Here is a 20166-nt window from a genome sequence, read left to right as displayed (position 1 = left end):
TGTAGTGGTGCTATTTGTTGGAAATCTAAAAAGCAAACGAGAATTGCTAATTCAACAATGTAAACTAAATTAATAGCATTAGTTTCAGCTAGTGAAGAGACAAATTGGCTTAGAGATTTGTTATATGAAATTCCACTTTGGGAAAAGCCAATTCTACCTATATTAATTCATTGTGATAGCACTGCCGCAATTGGTAGAGTTAAAAACTATTACTACAATGGTGAATCTAGACCTATAAGAAGAAAGCATAGTACCGTGCGATCTTATTCAATAGTGGCATCATAACTGTGGATTATATTAAATCTAATAATAATTTTACAGATCCATTTACCAAGGCCTTGGCAAAAGATAGGGTTTGAAATACATCGAGGGGGATGGGACTAAAGTCCATAGAATCATGAGCCATGTATGAGGATACCCAACCCAAGGACCAAAGATCCTGAGAATTGGGTTCAATGGGAAAAACGAATCATACGATGGTCGTAATAAATGCACTATTTATTTTTGGCTAAAAACACATTTTAGTTCCTATATTTTCAGGCTATTCTCATTTTAGTTCCTAAATTTTATTTTTACCGCTTTTAGTCCCTATTCTGAAAAACGTTTCCCTTTTTGATCCCTATCGTTATATCAGAAACAAAAAAAGCTGACGTGGCAAACGACAGAATAAATAATACTAAATTAATGTCCACGTGGCCTAAATTAATAATAAAAAAATGCCACGTCAGCATTTAAATTAAAAAATTAATTTATTAATTTTAACTAAATAAAAAAAATTAAAAATAGAATTAAAAACTAAAAATAGAATTAAAAACTAAAAATAATAGGAATTGAGATCTAAGTGTGTCTTGAACAAGAGCAACAAGAACACAAACTCAGATTCAAGAACACAAACCTAGAAAAAAAAAAAAAACCAGGAACACAATTCTAGATACAAGAAAGAAAGAAAAAAACACCCACATACACACACTTTCTTTCCTTCGCTCAAACTCACTCAAAAAAAAAAAACAAAAAACACCCAGATCTTAAATGTAACAACACCAACAATGCCTCTCTCTCTCTCTCTCTCTCTCTCTCTCTCTCTCTTCTCTCAAAAATGTCATCCCAACAACAGCAACAGAAGCCAAGAACCCAAATCCAATCCAAAAGCCACAAAGCAAAACACAAGATCTCCCTCCATATCAACCCACCTAGCAATGGTGGAGCGAAAGCAAAAATCCTAGGGATCACATCGTAAAGGGATCGAAGGGTTAAGGAATTGGGTAAAGAGCTGAAGGGGCTTGACAATTCCGCCAAACACGAACTGGAAGAGGTTTGAGAATGGGTTGCGAGACTTGTTGGAGGAGGACGAGATAGCCGGGGCAGAAAGAGAAGAAGACGAAGAGTCGTCGTCGGAGATAACGTAGTTGACCCGAATGACGATGTTGTCGACCTGAGGGATGAGGGAGTGGAAGCGGCGCGAAACAATGCAGCACCGATCCAAGGCCTTGACATTGCCGATCCTGTTGCAGATCAACAGGAGGATAGAGTCGGGAAGTAGTCTATGCCTTGAAGAGGCAAGGAAGGACTCTCTATGGGTTCAACGGTTAAGAATCTTGAGATTATGATTAGATTTGTGTACTTAGTTAGTTGTGGTGGTTGTTGTAGATCTTGCCTAGATCTGGATTTCGTTTCTTGTTTTTAGGTTGTATTTCTGTAATTTGGCACTCTCAGATTCAAGTAAAAGTAATGGAATTTGCTTTTTTTTTTTTTTTTTTTTTAAATTTCTGGGTTTGTGTTCTTGGATCTGAGTTTGTGTTCTTGTTATTCTTGTTCAAGACAAACTTAGATCTCAATTCCTATTATTTTTAGTTTTTAATTCTGTTTTTAATTTTTTTTATTTAGTTAAAATAAATAAATAAATATTTTAATTTAAATGCTAACATGACATTTTTTATTATTAATTTAGGCCACGTGGACATTAATTTAGTATTATTTATTTTGCCGTTTGCCACGTTAGCTTTTTCCATTTTTGATGTAACGGTAGGGACCAAAATGGGAAGCGTTTTTCAGGATAGGGACTAAAAGCGGTAAAAATAAAATGTAGGGACTAAAATGAGAATAGCCTAAAAATGTAGGGACTAAAATGTGCTTTTCGCCTTTATTTTTTTAATTATTTATTTTGTAAATAATTTTTTAATTGTTCATCCCTATGATGTAAGTGCATTTATCTTGTAATGTGGAGAGGTTGAGTAAAAAACTTTTAATGAAATTTGTAGCTCGTTTGAGTGGGGTGTTAGAATTACAGGAGCACCTTGACAAAATTTCACCTATGTGAGTCTGGGGGTGGGGCCGCTTCCTATGAGATTTGGACTTAATCTCAAATACACTCATGAAACTGGGATCAGTACACGGTTGTAATGTGCTAGCTATAAAAGCTCATGTCAACACCTGGGTTGTTATGTGTAAGTAGTGATGCTTAATTTCCCTAAAGCAGTCCTAGTTCAAGTCGGAGACCACTACGACTTTGGAGTTGAGATTGTTGTTTTACTAAGTGAAGGTTCAATGCATAGCACACCTTCATAATGCATTATGACCTGTCTTTGCCTGATAATCTCTCTTTAACTAAAAAATTTAATATTAAAATGAGTGGGAGATTGTTCGAGCATTTTAATATTAAATAATTAAAATGAATAAATGTTACAACATAAATGTAGTGATGTGGGAGTGGATATGGAAGATGAGGAGTTAGTGAAAATGTTTAATTCCACATTGAACAAGAGAGAGACTATTTTGTTCTTTTTAATTGTGGTGATTAATGGGCTAAAATGAATTGTCTAAGATATTGGGCTAAATACGTGCGCAAGGGGGAAGTGAAGGGTGGAGGTATCAAAAATGGAAGGGTGTTCTTTCTAGTGGAGCTTTGGACTTGAACACTTTGTGCAGAGGTTGTTTTAGCCATACGACACTTGTTGGGCTGTTGTATCATGGGGAAGACAAGTCAGAGAAGGTCTGCACCAGTTACAAAGTTTAGCCAACCAAGGACTTGAATCTCTTTAAAAAGAGCGAGTGACGCGTCTCAGTTCAAATAGTGTTGTGTAATTTCTTTCTTTAATTAATAATAATATTCAGAAGTATTATTTAGTTTCTCTTTGTGTTATTTCCATTATTATTGTATTTGCACCAACAAAATGTAATGCCTCAGATGAATTTCAATGGATTAATGATCGAAGGCTTCACCTTTAAATTATTAGGTGAAGTTGATTAGGAAAGAAGATTTAAAATTATTTTGTATAATCACATTTGAGTTTAATTAATTTGAATGTTATGTCAAAAACATTTGTTATTTTGATTTATTTAGTTAGCTTTATTAAATATTATTACATAAGTGATAATTAAATTATTCATTAGTAGATGATCACAAAAAAATGTCAATGAAGAATTAGTTTTGCAAGATTATGAATACGGTGATAACATTGACTTCGATGAATTTGATTATCAAAGATGATAAAAAAAAAAATCATTATTTTGGCTCACATGTCATATATTATCACCTTTGAGTTTAAATATGAATGTATAAGCATTATTTATTTATTTATTTAGTTATTTTTGTTAAATAGTATTACATAAGTGATAATTAAATAAGTCATTAGTTTAATAAATTTCAAGTTTATAATGAACACACTTTATATATATGTGTGTGCGAATGTGCATGTGCGCACACGTGTGTATACATATATTTTATAGGTGTTTCTATATTTTACAATACATGATACAGACAATTAATAAATCGATTTACGATATGATTTATGTTTTGACAACTATGAATTCACCTGAAAATATTGTGGGTAGTTTGAATGAATAGAACTTTAGAAGAAGGACCATTATTGAAAGTTTCCAATCATGTGACATACTCATTCTACTTTATCACAAATTGTATCTAAGAAGGTGGAAGAAGCACTTCAGGATATAAGTTCGTTTAATTGTAATAAAATTTTAGAGAGTAGCAGAAGAAAACAAACATACATTCAGCTATAGTTGTTCAAGTGTTTCAGATATAATTGACTAAAGATAATTTATATATATATATATATATATATATATGCTAAACTAGGGACTCTTTTAGTTTAAGATTTGTTTCATAATTCTCCTTCCATCAAGGAGTTTAACCAATTGTAATTCCATGGTGTTTACTCACCATGAGGGTTATACTAATTGAGAATTGCTTATAGTATGTTACACCATAGCATGTAACTTTCACAAATAAAAAGCTTAAGACGAGTTTCTCCTCTATCACTCAAATGTGGGTCACATAAGATTTCTTAAAGGGGATATAATCTTACATTAATGCCATACTTGTAGAGCTATATGATCAGTTTAAGAGGAGTGAAGTTTGGGAAATTGTACCTGGGCCTACTGACGCTAACATCATTGGCACCAAATGAATATTTAAGAATAACTGTAATATATTCTAAGGTCTAGTTTATTTGAGCCAATTCATTAATAGAAAAATTGTCAAATGATAAATTTTGATATAAAGGAAAAAAAACTGATGACAAATTATTTTATTTTATTTTTTTTAAGAAGAAAACTGATGACTATTCAAACATATTAGTACTAGTTTTGATTTTTAATGTTAAGAATAGAACATAATATTTTTTCCTTATATGACCATTTAATCATATATATATATAAACTAAAATACTCAAACTTATTAACAAAAATAGAGACAACCACCATCAAAAGAGAACACTAAGGATTTATGTGGTTTTGACCTTAACTCTATGTCCATGGGTGATGATGAGGTGAAATTTTATTCAGAAATATGAAGATTAGGTAGTATAGTGGTGCTCTCACAAAACCTAAACTCAATCTTCCCCCACCCCCCGCCAAAAAAAAAAAAACCCTAAACTTAGGGGTGACTTGATGTATTTGGAGCTTAAGGCGAAAATTAAAATTGAGGCATTTTATATATTTAAATATGACTTTAAAAATAATATTTTTTTAAACTCTATTATCTTGTTTTAGATGTAAAATTATTACTAATTAACATGAATCACGTATAATTTTTTTTTTTAGAAAGTTTATAAACAAAAAATTTGACAAAACTTTTCACACTTGTTGATGTGGGAGAATGAGAGTGGTAAGTAAAAGAGTGATGTTGCCACCAATAACAGCCTATAACAACTTATTACCTAAGATTTGTTGTAAAAGTGTTGTGAAAAATATTACTATGAATATAGCATTTCTATCTTTTTTTTTTTTTTTTTCATTTGATAAAAAATATTATTTTATTTATTAGCTAATATTTTAGGTTAATTAAATTAATATTTAGGATCTTTTTTTATGCTTAGGCCTTAAGCGACTGTATCAACTACTTATACTGTTTAGTCGGCAAGCCTAAACTTAAAGTCTACAAATACTCTCAACTTTCTCACTCTCTCTCCAATGATAAAAGAGTAGAGAAATTTCTTGACTCTAAACTTCTTTGCTGCAGAGCTCACTCTTTGACAAATACTCTCAACTCTCTCTCTCTCTCTCTCTCTCTCTCCAATAATAAAAGAGTAGAGAATTTTTTTGACTCTAATCTTGTTTGCTGCACAGCTCACTTTTTGACAAGTCTCAATACATATGTTAGACTTCTCGAAGTCAACTTTATCAAAAAACTAAAATTCGGCTAAAAATTTGTTGTTTTCGTGTACGGAAACAATTTTAATGGGAACATAATACAAGTCCCATGGAATATATATATATTTTTTTTTGAGAAAGAAGTCCCATGGAATAGAGACAGTGATTCGAGTTTAGTTTGGTCCAACCCCCTAAAAAGAAAATTATGTTAACAGGAAGAAACTACTTTTCTTCGCATTAGCTTTCTAAGATTCCTAAGATGGATTACAATATATATATTCTTTAACATTCACGTTAATTTTTATATCAATTAGATGTTATTTACTATTTAATATTGCAGAAGCCTTACAAAAATATACACGATGCTCTCTTTGATGGACATAAACTAAATAATTAGTTTTTGGATAGTAAACCTTAAATCCACGAGGGATTCTCTAAATCCACAAGTAGATAAACCGGAATCTACCATAGAAAAGTTTGAGAGAAACTCTGTAATTTTATCCTAATAATTTATTTTTCCTATGACGACTACAAAACATATAAATATTGAGAAAGTAAAACCTTAATTTGTACTAATTACGAGATTAGGTGACAAAATAATGATTTTTTCCAAAAATGGTAAAATTGAGTGAAATGCAAAATCATAAACTATTGACTTTAAGGGTTCATTTGGTTGGAGGGGTGGGAAAAAAGGAGGATAGAAAATAGTGGAAGGATGGAAAAGTGGGATGATAGAAAATATTTTAATTTCTCTCATTTTAGTTTGGTTGGGAGTGGAAAAGTGGAGGGATGAAAAAAGTGAGTTTGTATAAATTTACTCATACACCCTTATTAAAAGTAACAAAAAAAAAAAAGCAATCACCTAATTTATTAAAAAATAAAAATCATGTCAAAAAAAAAAAAAAAAAAAAAAGAAAAAAGAAAAGAAAACAACCATCACACCCACAGCCCAAGAGGAAAAGAAAAAAAAGGCAACATCTAGGAAAAAAAAAAAAAAGGAAACTGCCATGAAAGCAACCAAAAAAGAAATTTTTTTTTAATTGGACGAATTGCCCATGTGCAAGTGCACATAGGCATTTTTGTCCATTAAGTAGCCCAATTTTCTCTTCATTTTGGAGAGAACTTTTTTGTGGGTTTGGGGAGAAAACATCCAAATCCCACAATTTATTTTTCTTCCTCCCCATTCAACCAAACACATTTCAAAAAAGTTTTCATTCCTATTTTATCTCCAAAGTTTTCCATCCACTCTATTTCATCTCCAAATAAATACACTCTAAGTGCCATCCCAAAACAAGCAGGAATTTATTTTGACTTTTCAGCAAAAGTTATTAAGGAAACAAAAATTACTATAAATGGCAAAATCGCAGTTTTCGATGACTAAATGGAGGAATTAGCCATTTTCAAGGGGTACCTCATGGCAAAGCAACCACTATTGCTCAGAAGGCCATTTCATTTCAGCCTGCCAAATTTTATGCAATTCCGACATCATCACCCATGATTTCTACTAGTACCTTTTTGCCTTGTGTGATGATTTTAGGTGCACATGAGAGTTTTGAAGGCAATGGTGGTTTGTTCTACATCACTATTTGATCTATAAACTCATTTTCTATGCATTATTGATTAATGACATAGCTATTGATTTTTGATTATTTTTAAAAATTTCAAGAATAGAGAATATACAAAAGGAATATAATTTAATGGTGGATTTGTTAAAATTCACATTCAATTAAAAATTTTTGAGTGATGTTATATTGTTTAAAGTTATACTAGGTGTAACTTGAACTCAACCCATATATATATATATATATGTTAAAAATACTCCAACTAAAATTGTAAAGAAAAATAGATACAACCACCAACAGAAGAGAACGCTAAGGATTCATGTAGTTTCAACCTTAAGATTATGTCCATGGGTGGCAATGAGGAGAAATTTTATTTAAAAAATATGAAGACTAGGTAGTATAGTGGTACTCTCTCTCTCTCTCTCATAATAAAAGAGTTGAGAAATTTCTTGAAAGAACCCTTGTTTGCTGCACAGCACACTTTTTGACAAAGTCTCAACACATATGTTAGATTTCTCGAAGTCAAATTGAACAAAACGAGCTATACTGGAATTTTTATACAAAAAAACAGATCAAAGTTCGGCTATATAATTGTTGCCGTGCACGGATACAATTTTAATGGTAACATAATTCAAGTTCCATGGGATAGAGATAGTGATTCGAGTTTGGTCCGACCTACTAAAAAAAAAATTCTGTTAACTGAAAGAAACTAATTTTCCTTTACATTGCATATTACTGTTGGACACTTGTTACTTCTTTTTTGCTGTCACCTTACCCTTTATGCCTGCATACAAGATTGTAGCAAATCTTCTTCCTTTTTAAGATACATTCTGTAATATTAAGGTTGTGTTTTATATTGGCTGAAAAAGTCAGTATTTTTTATTATTTAGTTTTTTTTGCTACTGTTTAGTTTTTTTACTATTTATGGACTCAATTGTACTTTTTGGTATTATTTATAGAACCTACTATTAACTTTTGGCTTAATTTACTATTCAATAAAAAATTTTCAATTTCAACTAAATAAATTATTTCCAAATAAACCCTAAATGTTTGGAATTATCACATTTCGAAGTTTAAGTCTCAGATCTGATTTTAATAAATATTTTAATGTTATTTGTCCCTGTCAATCTCACCCCGTGAGCTAGCTCTCTACAATAATCACTACGAAACAGCGTATCTATCAAAGACTCAAAGTGATAAGAGACTGTTTGATTATGATAAGAACAATATATAATCACCATATAAAAAGGGGAAATTATTTTTGATACAGTGGAAGGATCACGGCCTTTTACAATAATTAGTGCTTAATGACTTTCTTAATTATGATTGAATTACAGTCCTTAAAATAGAAATGTGCCTGCAACCCAGTGAATCATTGTGATTCATCAGTTCACTATACATCATCAAACAATGGAAGAGGCTCGTCCAAAGAAGGGCAGAGATCATTGATGGCACCATTATTAGTACACCTTCCCTCTACATTATCACAAGACATGCATAATTTCCAGAAGTCTGAACCAGAAACATCAGCCATCAAAAGCTCATCCATGTAATTAAAGCTTGATGAGAAATTCGGTGAGTAATCGTCTTCGGAAAAAATTGACTTGAATTCATCATTGGATTTCGATTCATTTGCAACATTATCACTCACCAAGCATCTGTCCTCGAACGGTTCTTCAAAAGCATTACTACCAGAAGTTTCTTTGGTCTTGACCACATTTGACACACTTGTGTTTGAGTTTGTGATATCATCATCAGAAGGAACAATGGTTTTTTGCTTGCTTTGCTTACCATCGATCAGCTTCTTTTTCATGACAGTGTTCCAAAAGTTCTTGATTTCATTGTCTGTTCGGCCTGGCAACCTCCCAGCTATAAGTGACCATCTATATAAAAATATGAAGTAAAACAATCAATACTCAAAACAATAGCAGCACTGCTAAGAGCCGTATAGCTCAACTGACAGTCAAATACCTCCTAGTTGTAATTATCGAATCATAAAAAAACAATAGTGAGACAATCAAGCAATTGCTCTGTTCAATAAAATTTTTTTTTTTTTAAAAACTAAGAAAGAATAATTGGGAAATACCTATTGCCTAAGAGCTTGTGAAGCCTAATAATGAGGTCCTCTTCAGCAGGTGAAATGTTACCCCTCTTGATATCAGGCCTCAGATAATTCAACCATCGAAGCCTGCAACTCTTTCCACACCTCTGAAGACCTGTATTCAGCAAAATATTATTAACTTACCAAGCACATTTCATATATATATATATATATATATTTCCACACAAATACATTAGGATAGTAACTTCCATTGAGTAATAAATCAAAAACTCCAAGAGGGCATTTCAGTTTCATGATGAGTTTTTCTCATACCTGCTTTCTTTGCAACAGTGCTCCATTTTCTTTCTCCATGGATTGCAACATAATCTGTGAGAATTTTGTCCTCTTGAGCAGTCCAAGCTCCCTTATTCATTTCCTCCTTAGAGCAGCAAGGAAGCCTACCCATCTTCACTTTAGAACCCCTTTCTCTCTCTCTCTCTCTCTCTCTCTCTCTAAAACACTCACACACTATAGAATGGAAAGTTAGCTGGATCTTATAATGTTTGAAAAATGATTGATATTTATAAAGTTTCCTTTGAGAGTAAAAATAGTTAAATAAACGTGCATCAAGCAGGCAGGTATATATTATATAAGAAAATAGCAAGTGGCTCATATCATCATGTGGCCACTGGGGGCTGCGGACTTCTGATCTTTCATTGAACAAACTTTCTGTTTCAAAAAAAAACATTGTACGTGGCCAATTATAGTGTCTGTAGAATTATTAACTAAGTTCTAAATTATTGTTCAAAATTGTCTCATCGGTTAGATAGGTAGAGGCATTTCGTATTGTTCGACTCAAAGTCAGAGATCTATATGTTAAATCCTACTTGCTTTCTAGTGCACATTAAAAAACAAAAGAAAAAAGAAGAAGCAAGAGTACACATCATCACCTGTAAAGTAAAAGATGGTCCATGATAAAAGAAATTTTCTACTTAACCCACGTGGTTCTGTCTAATCTTCTTTTTTTTTTTTTTTTTTTTGGAGAAAAGATTATAACTTTATCTAGATCAACAGATCATGAAATTGAAAGTGACAAACACTTGATGATAAATCTATGTACGTAGCGGATGAAAATTATGATAACAAACATATATACGATCCAAGAATCTTTAGGAATTAGGATCTTGGCAAGAATATCCATCACATATGTGGTTTTACGATAGGCTTTTTCTTATAATATTGCTTGGTGTGTAAGATGGGAGGGCTACACATACTTAAAAAAAAAATAATAAAAAAAAATAAAAAAAACCCAAATAGTACTCGATTGGACACATAAGGGAAAAACAATAAAAAAGAATCTTATTGTCAATCAAGAACTAAGTGAAATAAGTGATTAAAGTTGTAGTCACTCTCACTAAAAAAATTAAGGTTAAATTACAAATTTGATCTCTATTCTTTACAATATTATATTTCAATTTAATCTTTAACCTTTCAATTGTGTCAATTTGGTCCCTAACATTTTCAATATTGTGTTAATTTAGTCATTGCTGTTATCTATTGGATTGAAAAAGCTGATGTGCCAAACAGAATAATAAAAAAATATTTTTCATACCACATCGACCGCCATGTCATATTACATTTTAAGAAAAAACCCCCAAAATTAACATATTCACAGCAAGGCACTCCAGTCATATCAAATTCCAAATATCTTCCCACGTCAAAAAACTCGATTTATTCCCAAAAAATTCAATCCAAGTTTCAATCGGGATTATCGAAGACAAGATGGTGAAGATGGTGGTCATGGCCATGGGCTCAGTGCTATCGACGAGGTTGCCGGCCACCCATGAGTCCAGCATCTCCTCTAGCAAGCTCCACAACATCAGCATTCTAGCTAAGCTTAACCCTGCCTTAGAAATTGCCTGCCTAAACCTCCACAAAGTTCAAGAGGCATCCAAAACCTCCACCTCTCTTGACAACGATGCAATATGGACAAATCCATATTCAAGCCGGAAACAAATAAACATCCATGATTTTGCAAATCAAAAGCCCAGGTTTGAATTATAAAATTACAATTAACTGAAACTTACAAATAGGCAACATCAAGACCTTCCTAAGACTTCATGATGAGTTCATTCTAACAAAACCCAAACTTTGGGTACCAAAGAATTCGAAAATGAAAAAGCAACCAAAGGAAAGAGGCAAGAACTTGAACTTGGCAGTTTATCTACTGAGCAAAAGAATTAGACTAGCGGAAAAACCCAAAGGGATCACAAAGAATTAGGCCTTTTAATTTGATAAGGCCATGTTTGTTTTATGGGAAAAATTTTAAGCTTGATTTCTTTTCTTTTTTTTTTTGTTAATTGGGTAAATTAAAACATTACGGATTGAAACATAATTTGGTTATTGTAATTTTGTATTGTTTGTGTTTGTGTTTGAGTTTGATTTTTGTGTTTCCTGTTGTGAACATGTTAATTAGGGGTTTTTTTTTTTCTTTAAAAAAAAAAATTAATCTAATGTGGTGGTACGATTGGCTGTTGATGTGGTATAGAAAATAATTTTTCATTATTCCGTTTGACATATCAGCTTTTTCCATTCTAAGGATAAAGACAGAGACTAAATTGACACAGTATTAAAAATGTTAGGGACCAAATTGACACAATTAAAAGGTTAAGGACTAAATTGACATATGGTGTAAAGGATAGAGACCAATTTTGTAATTTACCCAAAAATTTAATATGACTACATTTTGAAAATCTAACAGTTAGATTACATTTTTTTAAAAAAATTTTAACACAAATGTCAAATTTCGTGTCAATCAAATGTAATTTACTATTTGATTAATAAACTTATATTTTATGCATAATTTTAGATTATAAAAACTTAAAATTTAAACATTTGGTTGATGACATAATTATTAATTTTTGATTTTCTAAAAAATTTGCAAATATGAAGGACATAAGGAGAATGACAATTATGCAACTCGGGTTGCAAGAATTTTTATACAACTCCCACATGTACTATTTAAATAAGTCACACAACTCATTAAAAATATTATGTGACTATAAGTACATGTAGTTGGTTTTTTAAAGTGGATTGCATAAGAATTCCTGCATCCTAGGTTACATAAAAATCTTGTTTTAAGGGTATGTTTAGATACCGCTTATTTTGTTGAAACTGAAAAATTATTTCTGAAAGTACTGTAAATAAAAATAAAAATTAGTTGAAATGATACAGTGAAGCCTCTAAATAGTGCCAAAAGTGCAGTAAGACACATAAATAATAGCTAAAATTAACTAAATAGTAAAACAATTTTAATTTTTAATCCTAACCCAAACGCACGCTAAAAAGAAATAAATAAAATTCATCCTAAGTTTTGGTCTTAATCTATAGTGGAATGCATGGGGGAATGAATGGGAGATTTGAGTTAGGTGGCGCCTAACTCAGGGTTTCCCACTTCTCACTTCTCAGTTCTCACATATCCTTGACTTCCAAGTTCCACCCCCAACTACTCTTCAGTCAAAAAAAAAAAAAAAAGTTCCACCCCAACGAACCCTTAAAAAGCTGCAATTAAAAAAAATAAAGAAGAAAACTTATAAAACTGGTTATGGGTTTCTGTGCCCTGAAAAAAAGAAGGGAATATCTTTAGTATAATTATCATCATATACCACAACTCTTTTTTGATGAAATCATATACCACAACTCACAAGCTAGTTTACGATCAAGAGTATCTCTTCTGTGGGGCAACTTGTGCAATATTGCTCTCTTTAAATGGAAATTTTATGAAGCAAGTACAGATCCAATTTCTATAGAAATAATTGGAATCAAATCTTCTGCACCACATATTCCATGTGCCTACCTTGATTCTGAGTTTCTGACAGGTATTATTATTATAATAATTTGAATAATTGAACTAATGCCATATTTACTAACTAAAGACACAATAAATAAATGGTTTAATTTTTTTTTTTTTGGGTTGAATAAACAAAACAGCAAGTGTTTAGTTATATATATATATATATATATATATATATATATACAATATGAAAATAAAGTGGCAGTCAATTTTCAGTCATTCCTTCTAGAAGATAATTGAGTCGGCAGCAAATCCTCGATCTAAGTCATTAATGTAAAAATAATTAAATTTCCATTTAATTATTTTAGACTGTTTACGTGATACGATTAGAACTACAACAAATTTCAATGATTTATGCAACATAAGACTTAGGAGAGGAAGAGAATATAGAATGTTATCTTCTGGTTGACGGTGATCTCTTCAGCAAGATATCTTATCCATTGGGTTTCATTATATAATGGGAAATATATTTATGTGTAGTGTAGCACATTGTAGCAACCGTGTTTGCAAATTGCAATTCCAAAATAATCCAACAGTTAATGGTTTTTTTTTTTTTTTTGATAAATAGGATAAAATTTTAATCTATGACGTTAATTTCATTATGATTGTTTTTATTATAATACTAAGACATTAATCGAATTTCGGTGATGTAGGCAGCTTTTAAACTCCAAATCTCTTACACAATAGACTTTACAATATCATATAAATTAATTAGAACCCACAATTAACATTAATTCCAATTAATTCATGTATTTTTCAAAACATATGAAATCAAAGGTATGTTGTTTGAGCATAATCCTTTTTTTTTATTTTATTTTTTTTTATAATATTTGGTCTCTTATTAATGATTTATAGGTAACTTGAAATGAAAATTCTATTCATATGAGATCTGACTTCTATGGATTAAAGTTAAGGGTTCATAAACGCTTTACTTAAGAGTCACAATTTGAGATGAAGACTAAAATGACTACAAATCCTAATAAATTAATTATTGAATTTTGAGGCCAAGTCATTTCTAGTGTCATTGATACAAAGTAAACTAACTCGAAGTAGATTGGTTTGAAGTAAACGGATCGAAACCTAAGACAACTCACTAACACTAAACTAATTGAAAGCAAGCGTAGCTCAGATCAAACACTGCTAACAATTAAATACTCGAATCAAACTTGATTGAAGATAATTACAAAGAACAAAGTGGACACTAACACGCATAAATTATTCGTTGCTACATAGAACTAGAAGATTTCCTAAGAAACTAATTACAATTGATCTTCGTAAGTTCTTTGCTGTGTTTTCGGTGCATTCTTCTGCAAAATGAGGCTCAATTGATACTTGAGGCTTTTGTGATTACCATCAGTTACTTCCTTGTTGAGTTTCAATGACACTTTTTGCACTATCAACTGGTATTGATAACCACTTTATAACTTTTTTGAAGCAACTGTTCCAAAGTTGACCATGTCAATTTTGTGTCTCTATCGCCGATGTTTGTTTCTATAACTGCCTCAAGGTAACTGCCATTAACTGCGTTGTGAGGTAATTGTCCCACCCTTTCCTTAACCTTTTCAAATTATACTACAAGATTTTTTTTTTGGTTAACATTATACTACAAGATTAACACCACTTGTTAGCATCTGAGGGCATTATTCATAGTTTTTATTTATTTTACTTGGATTTCCATGTTATTTACACTTTTTTGTTGTTGTTGTTGTTGTTGTTGTACATCTCCTATTGCGTCACGTCTTATTTAAAATTAGGACAAAATTTAATTACAAAATTGATTGTAACTTAAAACTACAACTTTACTCAATATTTTTTTATTAGAGGTGAATTTTGACAAATTTACCATTGAATTACATTTTCTTTTTATATGCTCTATGCTTGCAAAATTTCTATAAAATTAAAAATCAATAACTATATCATCAATAAATTATTTAAATTGCAAGTTTTTGTAATTTAAAATTATGCATAAAATATAAACTTCTAGAACATATAGTAAATAATATTCGATTGATACAAAATTTGACATGTATATTAAGAGCGTAAAGAACATGCCATTCAATTATTAGATTTTCAAAATATGTAATAATGTTTGTGGGTGCCCAAGGACCGAGGATGAAGTTGAAGGGTCGCAGCATTAGTGTAGGAATGCCCTGGGCCCAAGGAAGAAAGTTGCCCAAGGAAGGAAACGGATAAGTCAAAATACACTATAGTGTTCTGAGTAGGAACTGGAATCTGAAGAGAGTAGAAGTCAGTGGACATCAGGAAGGCTTTTAGCCTGGTGTAGCCTGTTGCATCCGCATTAAATGGTGGGCAACAGTTTTATCAGCCGTATTGATGAGAAAGTAACCTGAACAGTGTAAGTCACAGCTAAGTAGATTTCTTCCACCACCTTCTTTAGATGTTGAAAGTAACAAGTGTCAAAGGAGGATGAGGGTTAGGTAAGAATGTATGGTGAAGATATGATAGGTGAAGAAGTATATAAAGCAAGGAGGGAGCACTGAAAAGAGTGGAGAACAAAAAAAAAAAAAAAAAAAAGAGAGAAAAGGAGAAAAGAAAGAAACTAAAAAGAGCATTGAGAGAAAAGAGTGAATAGTACCATTTTTATGTGAACTTAACCTCCTAGGGAGAACTTGTGAAGAGTTTTATGCTCATCAATTTTTCAATATAAACTTGTTTCTACATTGTAACTGTCCTTGGGCAGAGATCCCTGTTGTTGTTCATTCCCATCTCTTACAAATTTTATTGATTTGGGCTAGGATTAAGCTAGGTAACTCACTGTTTTGAGTGGGCTCAGGCTGTTATATTTTTGGTCCTTACAATTGGCACTGTCTATGGGAACAACGAGTAGTGGTGAATCTATCCTAAATGTTCATGGCTAACGTAGGCCAAGATAGAGAGGAGTCAGTTGGGTCCCCAGTTAGGGAGAATCAGTTTGTTAACCTGGAGCATAGGAGAGATAGGCATCATACCCCAAGCGAGGTGGTGGAGTCCTACATACCGAGCGTACTGGGCGGAGTCATTCAAGGTCTAGGAGTCACGCCTCTCATGATCTGGAGACGTAGAAACTACAGCGAGAGATAGATTGCCTTCGCAGCAAGTTGAGGCGCAGGGAGCGTAGGAGGAGAAGCCCCTCTCCCCCATCAAGTGAAGGTTCTAGGGGAAGTAGGGATAGTTCTTACCGCCCTAGGTCGAGATCTCCATCTAGTGAGTCCTGTGCGGTATCTTTGCGCAAGGACAAAGGTGAGGCTGAGAAGGTGGGTAGAAGTGCCCCTCGTTACTGGCCGTCTGAAGAGCAGAAGCTATACAAACGTTCTTTCTCAGGACCATATTTGTTATGTGTCCATCCAAAAGAAGTGGAACCCTTGTTGGAAGAGTTGCATAAAGGCATATGTGAGAGTCATACAGGGGGAATGTTTTTAGCACATAGAGCCCTTACCCAAGGGTATTGGTGGCGTAGCATAGGAGAAACTTCTCAAGAATATGCGAAGAAATGTGATCAATGTCAGAGATTTGCACCAAATATTCATTAGCTAAGGGGAGTATTGAATTCACTGTCTAGCCCTTGGTCATTTGCTCAGTGGGGCTTAGATATAGTGAATCCCTTTCCTCAAGCTATAGGAAACCGAAGCTGGCTTTTTGTCAGTATGGACTATTTTACCAAATGGGTGGAGGCCGAGCCCTTTGCTAATATTAAGGACGTGGATGCTAAAAGGTTCATCTGAAGGAACATTGTCACCAGGTTTAGAGTTCCTCATATCCTGAACTCTGATAATGGACTTCAATTTGACAGTAAAGCTTTCAGGAGATACTGCGGGGAATTGGGGATTAGGAATGGGTATTCTACGCCTGCTTATCCTCAGGGGAATGGGTAGGCTGAGGCCTCCAATAAGATTAGTGTCTGGGCTGAAGAAAAAGTTGGACGACGTTAAAGGAAAGTAGGTGGGTGAATTGCCCCACGTGTTGTGGACTTATCATACCACACCTCAAAGATCAATCGGGAAGACCCCTTTTTCGATGACATATGGATCGGAGGTAGTGATTCCTCTTGAATCTGGATTCCCCACTATGAGAACTAGCCAGTTCAATGTTAAAGAGAACAACTGTTTGCTCCTGGACAGCCTGGATATGGCCGAAGAAAAAAGGGAGGTGGCAACGGTAAAAATGGCCTTCTACCAACAAAAACTTAAGCAACGGTATGATAAGGGAGTTAAATCCAAACCCTTGGCTCCAAGAGACCTAATCTTGAGAAAAGTAGTGGGGACGGCCAAAAGCCATGCTTGGGGCAAGCTGGGTCCCAACTGGTAAGGGCCATATAGAATCACTTCCGTTGTTGGTGCATGTTTGCCATTCTAAACTCTCTGTTTTTATTTTCCTCTCGTTACTTCTTACTTTTTTTTTTTCTTTTGTTTTACCTCCTTTTCTTTCAATGCTTACTTCTGGTTATCGTTTTTCCTAGAAATTCCTATTACTGTGATTTTCCTCTCCTCAGTGCACAGCAAAGGGTCCTTTATATAGAGCCTGCTGTGACTAGTATTTACTGTTTTAGCCCTTAAACTACCTTTGTCTAGTGTGGGTGTCCTTGCCGACCACTTACTGGTCGTTATTTGTTTAACCACCACCACTTGCCTATGCTGGCTGTGCCGCTCCCCTCTACCAGACAAAGAAGACTATTTTTTTTGTTTGCTTGCTTACTGTGGCTTTTCTACCTGTTACAGTGTGTGCGCTCTCTCTCTCTATCCCTCATGGCATGCTCCTAGTGGTTCCAACTCATTCTTGCTTCTTTTGGGTGGCATGTCATCGCAGCAGGACATTTCCCTCAAAAGAGCCTGAGCAAGAACCCCAGAATTGGTTTTTTCTCTCTCCCCACTGCCAGACCATGCCCTCTCTTACCTCTGACCCATGACCCACCACTTCCTATATTGGCTGGTGGTGCTTGGGTCTTGCGCGTGCTTCATCTTCTTTGCCTGCTGCTCATGCATTTGCCGTGATCTGGAGATTGGTCTGTATGTTCTGCTGTGCACTTTTGGCTTCTTATGGCGTGGGTTGTTTTCCGATTTGCCATTCTTTATGACTTGCTTCTTTTGGGGGTTGGGCCTTGTTAGATCATGGGCCTTCCTTCCCCCGGCCTACTCTATGTTTACTCTGTGGCCTTGTTAGCATTTCCTGTTGTACCACTCTGCTATTCCTGTTATAATGTTGTTTGACTCAATCCTGCTGGGCCTCTTTGGGCCTACTGTTTATTTCCCTCCCAGTGACTCAGTGTGTTCACTGGGTCTTTTCTTACATTGTTTGCGGGCTCCTGTGTCCCATTTCCCTCTTGGGCATCCTTGGCCCATTTGCTTTCCTTGGGCTTCCTTAGCCCTTCTCTAATCCTGCTTTCCCATGGGCCTTTACTAACTCTCTTGGGCTTCCTTGACCCAATTACTTTATACCTCATCTTTGGGGTTGATGGGTCTTCCATTAACTCCTTACTTTCTTTGCTTGCATTACTTTGAGCCTGTTGTGGTCCATTCTTGTTTTTCTACATACTTCCCATGGGTTTGCTTCTTCTCTCTTTCCAGGCCCATTCAAGCCCGTTTGCTTCCTCAGGACCCACTTTATGAGCTCGTGAGCCATTCATTCTTGCCATTTTGGCTTAATGGCTTTTTCTTGCTTGCTAACTTTAGTCTGCTCATGTTGCTGGGCTTTTTCTCTTATTGGGCTTGTCAAAAATGAGCTTCAACAACGTTATTAGTATTAATAAATTCTGTTACCATTCATATTTTTGCCTGGTTTATATCTTGTTATGGGTGTATTTATTAAGACAATTGCAGAAAAAATTCTAAGTGTTAAACAGAACCTAGGCTTTGTCTAACTCCTCGGATCACAAGCCTAGGGTAAATTAACATTGCATAAAAAATTATAAGTGTGAAAAAGAACCTAGGCCTTATCTAACTCTCAGGTCACGAGCCTAGAGTAAATTAACATTGTGAAAAGTATTCTAAAGCATAACAGTGTTTGAAATACCCTAAAGGTTGAAAGGAGGTTGGCTCTGACATAGCCCATAGGGCCACAAGTTGGGAACTAGGTGGACCTTGAGTAAGCAAATGCTGTGGAGACTTCCTCGGGTCTTTGGAGTGGTATCGATAAGTTTGCTTTGAAATTCCTAAGTCCATTTTTAGGTAAGTGTTGGGTGAGAATTTGCTTAAAATCCATTAGTCTGTTTATTCTTTATGTTATGATAGCATTGTGAATTACCACTAAAATGATTATTATGATGGAAGGAGGCTGACATGGCATGTAAAATAACTTGCGTGAAGTAAACAGTAAAGAGATGTACAAGTATTTAAATAAACAAAAAGGGGTAACTTCAAAATTTTTCCATCAAGATCAAGAGAGCTATGATACAAAAGCAAGGAAAAAGTGGGCACTAGCTATATAGCCCATTACAAAATTTGCCTAAGTATTTCCTACTCTAAAGACTAAGCTAGGCTGTTTGCTCCTTTTCCTTAATCCTTTTCTTCTCCAGCTCTTTATCTTTTTTCTTCATTTTCAACTGTTCCCCCTCGGCTGCTTCCTCTTCGGCCTCTACATCTTGCACACCCACTAGAGGTGAAAGTTCTTTTTTCTTCTCCTTACCCTTGGTCGAAGTGGAAGAGGGAGCGTCACCGGTCTGAGCTGAGGAAGAAAGGGGGGCAGAGCTGGGATTTGCAGGAGGCTGAAGGTGGGGGGGGGGGTGAGAGTCAAATGCAGAGCAGGGGAATAGTACACTTATCAGGAGCCTAAAGCTCTAATTCAGTGTCCACCCCCGCAGCGTTTAAGGCTTGGCCCCACACCTCCAAGCAAAAGGCACGGGCAACATCTCTGAGCTGGGCAGTGAGGCTCTTCGCTATTTTGGTCATTCCAGCATCAGATGCTGCTTGCTCAGCCTTAGCTTTCTCCTTTTCATTAGTCTTCAACTGTTTATTAGATTGCTTCAACTCCACCACTGTCAGAGTCATTTTATTTTCTGCCCTCTTCTGAGCCTTCAAGGCTTCAGCTGCCTGCTTTTCATAGCCCTTGAGGGCAGACTCAGCATTTCTGCAAGCTTTCTCCACCTCGGCTAGTTGAGCAATTGTCTCTTT

At 34.3% G+C, this 20166-nt stretch overlaps 1 protein-coding gene across 1 annotated transcript; it reads right to left on the bottom strand.

Moving 5' to 3' along the window:
- Positions 1-8362: 8362 nt before the first annotated feature.
- Positions 8363-9823, bottom strand: LOC115960787 (transcription factor WER-like). The gene is made up of 3 exons (XM_031079779.1): positions 9544-9823; positions 9256-9385; positions 8363-9052 (listed from the first exon to the last, which is right to left on the bottom strand). Exons 1-3 carry the CDS (start codon positions 9674-9676, stop codon positions 8563-8565), a joined length of 753 nt encoding a protein of 250 aa, XP_030935639.1. The 5' UTR covers positions 9677-9823; the 3' UTR covers positions 8363-8562.
- Positions 9824-20166: the final 10343 nt, after the last annotated feature.

This window comes from Quercus lobata, chromosome 9, assembly GCF_001633185.2.
Source record: "Quercus lobata isolate SW786 chromosome 9, ValleyOak3.0 Primary Assembly, whole genome shotgun sequence".
NCBI classification, from domain to species: Eukaryota; Viridiplantae; Streptophyta; class Magnoliopsida; order Fagales; family Fagaceae; genus Quercus; species Quercus lobata.
The sequence above is the reverse complement of the archived record's forward strand: the minus strand, read 5'-3'. Positions and strand labels throughout refer to the sequence as shown.

What these genes read in the sequence shown, in the direction of transcription:
- LOC115960787 (XM_031079779.1), bottom strand. Translation starts at nt 9,676, where the DNA reads ATGGGTAGGCTTCCTTGCTGCTCTAAGGAGGAAATGAATAAGGGAGCT. An exon ending in CACTGTTGCAAAGAAAGCAG is followed by an intron (nt 9,386 to 9,543) that starts GTATGAGAAAAA and finishes TGCTGAATACAG; the next exon opens with GTCTTCAGAGGTGTGGAAAG. An exon ending in CACAAGCTCTTAGGCAATAG is followed by an intron (nt 9,053 to 9,255) that starts GTATTTCCCAAT and finishes ATTTTTATATAG; the next exon opens with ATGGTCACTTATAGCTGGGA.